At 64.7% G+C, this 6,273-nt stretch overlaps 1 protein-coding gene across 1 annotated transcript in view; it reads right to left on the bottom strand.

Annotated features, from left to right (window-relative positions):
• Positions 1 to 230: 230 nt before the first annotated feature.
• LOC132588997 (TATA box-binding protein-like 2) overlaps positions 231 to 6,273 on the bottom strand; it is a 25,734-nt gene continuing 19,691 nt past the window's right edge. The window contains exon 7 of the mRNA XM_060261509.1: positions 231 to 459. Within this exon, the coding sequence (XP_060117492.1) occupies positions 380 to 459 (80 nt within the window). The 3' untranslated portion in view covers positions 231 to 379. The remainder of the gene's footprint in view (positions 460 to 6,273) is intronic.

Here is a 6,273-nt window from a genome sequence, read left to right as displayed (position 1 = left end):
CTGCCCTATCATTGGCCCTCTAGATGAACTGGTTGGCCACTGTGTGAGACAGGATGCTGGACTAGGTGGACTATTGGCCTCATCCAGCAGGGCTTTTCTAATGTTATTAAAACTTCTATTGCACACTTTGGTGTTAAAGCGGCAAACTAGTAAAAAGCTCAGCCTCCCCAACAGGAAGAACTGATACATGGCCAAGTATCTGGATGACAGTCTCAGAACAACCCCTAAGCTAGGACTTTTAATTATATTTATTTTACATTCTAGAATTTTTGACTAACCAAAAAATAATAATTTTTAAACCTCCGGGGAAGTATTACAAAACCTAAACGAGTCCTTAAGACCTTATAAAACACGCACGAGCCTATCAGTACTACAGAAATTATGAGGCTTTCTTGAAACCCTTCAGAATGGGATATATATTTTCAAAGGCTTCATATATCTCTGACCGGTCTTTGGCACCTAGAGGGAAGAAAACATTTCAAAATTAGTTTTTTAAAAAATTCTCCCCTGGAGATTTCCCAGTGTTACAATCGACCTCCCGGAAATCAAGATAACGCCCCCTGCAGAAAATGGCTGCTTTGTAGGGTGGACTCCAATCTGGGAGTACCGAGTTTGATTCTCCACTCCTCATGCAGCCAGCTGGTGTTACCTTGGGTCAGTCACAAGTTCTCTCTGAGCTCTCTCAGCCCCCACTGACCACACAAGCAATGTTCCCTCTAAGCTGCGGAGCCTTGTGAGCAAACATTCTACTTTGTGAGCTACTGGCATTCAAGTTGTGAGCTACTGCCTAAATTAGTTTTCTCCAGGGCCATTTTTCCTGAGCTGAGACAAAAATGTGTGAGCTGAAGGCTCAAAAATTGTGAGCTAGCTCACACTAACTCAGCTTAGAGGGAACATTGTCACAAGGTGTCTGTTGTGGGAGAGGGGAAAGGAAAGCAGATGGTAAGCTGCTCTGAGGCTCCAAGGGAAGGGCAGGGTATAAATCCCATCTCTTCTTCACTTATTCATTATTCTTATTTATTTATTTGCGCTTTTGATTTCTATCCCTCCCTTCCCTGCATAGCACAGCTCATGGCAGGTTACAACATAATAAAATAACTAAAATTATAGCTTTATAGTAACAGAAGCTATTGCATTTAACTTACAATGGTGCATGATAAAACCAATGCACTACAATTAGGGACTATCAGGAAGAAGGGACCGAAACTCTAGGCTAGGGGTGTCAAACTCATTTGTTATGAGGTTCGGATCTGACATAAATGAGACCTTGTCGGGCTGGGCCATGTGTGTCATCAAATATAATGCCATGTAGCAGAGATACAAACTTTATAAAGGACACAGATAAACACGATTAAAGATTTTGTATCTCTCCTGTGTGATCGAGGGAACTGGGCAAAGGAAGCTCTGGCTCTTTCCCTCCTTCCGTGGGGGATGAGGGGGCAGATTCTCAGCCAATAGAAGGAAAAGAAGCTTGGCTTGTCCTGCTGTGCAATTGAGGGAGGAGCCTCAGCCAATGGAAAAAAATAGAGGCTCTGCTCTGTAGCCCCCATGCGATTGAGCAAGCCTGGAAAAGCAAGCTGTAACACAAAAGAAAGCAACAGAGACGGGGAAGAAAGCAGGCTTGCTCCCGGGCCTAATCCGGCCCCTATGTTTGACACCCCTGCTCTATGGCATTGTATCATGATGAGGTCCTTCCTCAGGCTCGACCCCCAAAATCCTCCTATATTTCCCCAACCAGACCAGGCAACCCTACCCACAAGAATTGGTGGGGGTGGTGGGGTTGCACAGATGGTCTATAGATGGCCCTATTAACCTTCCTACCAATCAAAGAAGCTTATTTGCTGGACACACAAGAAAGGGCCCTTTTAGTGGTAACCCCACAATTATGGGACAAACTTCCTGAGAGAGGTGACCCTGGCCTCAGATTTAGGCCTCATTTTCAGGAGGCAGTTGAAGATAGTTTTACTTGGGATTGCACTGGACTAAAATATATACTTTTTTCTGCCACAGGAGGTGGTGGCAGCTACAAGCATAGCCAGCTTCAAGAGGGGACTGGATAAAGATACAGAGGAGAGGTCCATCAGTGGCTATTCGCCACAGGTTATTGATGGAACTCTCTGTCTGGGGCAAGTGATGCTCTGTATTCTTGGTGCTTGTGGGGGCAACAGTGGGAGGGCTTCTAGTAGGGTGGCCAGACCGTCCCGGTCTCCCGGGACATTCCCAGATCTGGCCACCCAATCCCGGATCCCGGGCTGCCTATACCGGGACCATTAAAGGTCCCGGTTTAGGCAGCCCAGGAGCCGGTGGGCCGCGGGCGCGGGCGGGGAAGGCGGGGAGTGAGGGAGGGAGCGTCCCTGCGCCTGCGCAGGGCCCCTGCGCACGCGCAGGGAGGCTCCCACCCTCACTCCCCGCCTTCCCCGCCCGCGCGCGGGGCCCGGCGGCAGTGGTGGAGGCCTCTCCGTGGCCTCCGCTGGTCGCTGGAAGCCCTCCAGAGACTCTGGAGGGCCTCCAGCGACCAGCGGAGGCCGCGGAGAGGCCGCGGGGCACCCGGCGCTGGTCCCGGAAGGCCTTCCAGAGCCTCTGGAAGGCCTTCGGGGACCAGCGCCGGCCAGCGAAGGCTTCCCCGCGGCCTCCGCTGGTCCCTGGAGGCCCTCCAGAGTCTCTGGAGGGCCTCCAGGGACCAGCGGAGGCCGCGGGGAAGCCGCGGGGCACCCGGCGCTGGTCCCGGAAGGCCTTCCAGAGCCTCTGGAAGGCCTTCGGGGACCAGCGCCGGCCAGCGAAGGCTTCCCCGCGGCCTCCGCTGGTCCCTGGAGGCCCTCCAGAGTCTCTGGAGGGCCTCCAGGGACCAGCGGAGGCCGCGGGGAAGCCGCGGGGCACCCGGCGCTGGTCCCGGAAGGCCTTCCAGAGCCTCTGGAAGGCCTTCGGGGACCAGCGCCAGCCAGCGAAGGCTTCCCCGCGGCCTCCGCTGGTCCCTGGAGGCCCTCCAGAGTCTCTGGAGGGCCTCCAGGGACCAGCGGAGGCCGCGGGGAAGCCGCGGGGCACCCGGCGCTGGTCCCGGAAGGCCTTCCAGAGCCTCTGGAAGGCCTTCCGGGACCAGCGCCGGCCAGCGAAGGCTTCCCCGCGGCCTCCGCTGGTCCCTGGAGGCCCTCCAGAGTCTCTGGAGGGCCTCCAGGGACCAGCGGAGGCCGCGGGGAGGCCGCGGGGCACCCGGCGCTGGTCCCGGAAGGCCTTCCAGAGCCTCTGGAAGGCCTTCCGGGACCAGCGCCGGCCAGCGAAGGCTTCCCCGCGGCCTCCGCTGGTCCCTGGAGGCCCTCCAGAGTCTCTGGAGGGCCTCCAGGGACCAGCGGAGGCCGCGGGGAGGCCGCGGGGCACCCGGCGCTGGTCCCGGAAGGCCTTCCAGAGGCTCTGGAAGGCCTTCGGGGACCAGCGCCGGCCAGCGAAGGCTTCCCCGCGGCCTCCGCTGGTCCCTGGAGGCCCTCCAGAGTCTCTGGAGGGCCTCCAGGGACCAGCGGAGGCCGCGGGGAAGCCGCGGGGCACCCGGCGCTGGTCCCGGAAGGCCTTCCAGAGGCTCTGGAAGGCCTTCCGGGACCAGCGCCGGCCAGCGAAGGCTTCCCCGCGGCCTCCGCTGGTCCCTGGAGGCCCTCCAGAGTCTCTGGAGGGCCTCCAGGGACCAGCGGAGGCCGCGGGGAGGCCGCGGGGCACCCGGCGCTGGTCCCGGAAGGCCTTCCAGAGGCTCTGGAAGGCCTTCGGGGACCAGCGCCGGCCAGCGAAGGCTTCCCCGCGGCCTCCGCTGGTCCCTGGAGGCCCTCCAGATTCTCTGGAGGGCCTCCAGGGACCAGCGGAGGCCGCGGGGAAGCCGCGGGGCACCCGGCGCTGGTCCCGGAAGGCCTTCCAGAGCCTCTGGAAGGCCTTCGGGGACCAGCGCCGGCCAGCGAATGCTTCCCCGCGGCCTCCGCTGGTCCCTGGAGGCCCTCCAGAGTCTCTGGAGGGCCTCCAGGGACCAGCGGAGGCCGCGGGGAAGCCGCGGGGCACCCGGCGCTGGTCCCGGAAGGCCTTCCAGAGCCTCTGGAAGGCCTTCCGGGACCAGCGCCGGCCAGCGAAGGCTTCCCCGCGGCCTCCGCTGGTCCCTGGAGGCCCTCCAGAGTCTCTGGAGGGCCTCCAGGGACCAGCGGAGGCCGCGGGGAGGCCGCGGGGCACCCGGCGCTGGTCCCGGAAGGCCTTCCAGAGCCTCTGGAAGGCCTTCCGGGACCAGCGCCGGCCAGCGAAGGCTTCCCCGCGGCCTCCGCTGGTCCCTGGAGGCCCTCCAGAGTCTCTGGAGGGCCTCCAGGGACCAGCGGAGGCCGCGGGGAGGCCGCGGGGCACCCGGCGCTGGTCCCGGAAGGCCTTCCAGAGGCTCTGGAAGGCCTTCGGGGACCAGCGCCGGCCAGCGAAGGCTTCCCCGCGGCCTCCGCTGGTCCCTGGAGGCCCTCCAGAGTCTCTGGAGGGCCTCCAGGGACCAGCGGAGGCCGCGGGGAAGCCGCGGGGCACCCGGCGCTGGTCCCGGAAGGCCTTCCAGAGGCTCTGGAAGGCCTTCCGGGACCAGCGCCGGCCAGCGAAGGCTTCCCCGCGGCCTCCGCTGGTCCCTGGAGGCCCTCCAGAGTCTCTGGAGGGCCTCCAGGGACCAGCGGAGGCCGCGGGGAGGCCGCGGGGCACCCGGCGCTGGTCCCGGAAGGCCTTCCAGAGGCTCTGGAAGGCCTTCGGGGACCAGCGCCGGCCAGCGAAGGCTTCCCCGCGGCCTCCGCTGGTCCCTGGAGGCCCTCCAGATTCTCTGGAGGGCCTCCAGGGACCAGCGGAGGCCGCGGGGAAGCCGCGGGGCACCCGGCGCTGGTCCCGGAAGGCCTTCCAGAGCCTCTGGAAGGCCTTCGGGGACCAGCGCCGGCCAGCGAATGCTTCCCCGCGGCCTCCGCTGGTCCCTGGAGGCCCTCCAGAGTCTCTGGAGGGCCTCCAGGGACCAGCGGAGGCCGCGGGGAAGCCGCGGGGCACCCGGCGCTGGTCCCGGAAGGCCTTCCAGAGCCTCTGGAAGGCCTTCCGGGACCAGCGCCGGCCAGCGAAGGCTTCCCCGCGGCCTCCGCTGGTCCCTGGAGGCCCTCCAGAGTCTCTGGAGGGCCTCCAGGGACCAGCGGAGGCCGCGGGGCACCCGGCGCTGGTCCCGGAAGGCCTTCCAGAGCCTCTGGAAGGCCTTCCGGGACCAGCGCCGGCCAGCGCAGGCTTCCCCGCGGCCTCCGCTGGTCCTGGAGGCCCTCCAGAGTCTCTGGAGGGCCTCCAGGGACCAGCGGAGGCCGCGGGGAAGCCGCGGGGCACCCGGCGCTGGTCCCGGAAGGCCTTCCAGAGCCTCTGGAAGGCCTTCCGGGACCAGCGCCGGCCAGCGAAGGCTTCCCCCGCGGCCTCCGCTGGTCCCTGGAGGCCCTCCAGAGTCTCTGGAGGGCCTCCAGGGACCAGCGGAGGCCGCGGGGAGGCCGCGGGGCACCCGGCGCTGGTCCCGGAAGGCCTTCCAGAGCCTCTGGAAGGCCTTCCGGGACCAGCGCCGGCCAGCGAAGGCTTCCCCCGCGGCCCTCCGCTGGTCCCTGGAGGCCCTCCAGAGTCTCTGGAGGGCCTCCAGGGACCAGCGGAGGCCGCGGGGAGGCCGCGGGGCACCCGGCGCTGGTCCCGGAAGGCTTCCAGAGGCTCTGGAAGGCCTTCGGGGACCAGCGCCGGCCAGCGAAGGCTTCCCCGCGGCCTCCGCTGGTCCCTGGAGGCCCTCCAGAGTCTCTGGAGGGCCTCCAGGGGACCAGCGGAGGCCGCGGGGAAGCCGCGGGGCACCCGGCGCTGGTCCCGGAAGGCCTTCCAGAGGCTCTGGAAGGCCTTCCGGGACCAGCGCCGGCCAGCGAAGGCTTCCCCGCGGCCTCCGCTGGTCCCTGGAGGCCCTCCAGAGTCTCTGGAGGGCCTCCAGGGACCAGCGGATGGCCGCGGGGAGGCCGCGGGGCACCCGGCGCTGGTCCCGGAAGGCCTTCCAGAGCCTCTGGAAGGCCTTCGGGGACCAGCGCCGGCCAGCGAAGGCTTCCCCGCGGCCTCCGCTGGTCCCTGGAGGCCCTCCAGATTCTCTGGAGGGCCTCCAGGACCAGCGGAGGCCGCGGGGGAAGCCGCGGGGCACCCGGCGCTGGTCCCGGAAGGCCTTCCAGAGCCTCTGGAAGGCCTTCGGGGACCAGCGCCGGCCAGCGAATGCTTCCCCGCGGCCTCCGCTGGTCCCTGGAGGCC

Source organism: Heteronotia binoei, chromosome 21 (assembly GCF_032191835.1).
Source record: "Heteronotia binoei isolate CCM8104 ecotype False Entrance Well chromosome 21, APGP_CSIRO_Hbin_v1, whole genome shotgun sequence".
Taxonomy (NCBI): domain Eukaryota; kingdom Metazoa; phylum Chordata; class Lepidosauria; order Squamata; family Gekkonidae; genus Heteronotia; species Heteronotia binoei.
Note: the sequence above shows the minus strand (reverse complement) of the source record. Positions and strands in the feature narration are given on the sequence as shown.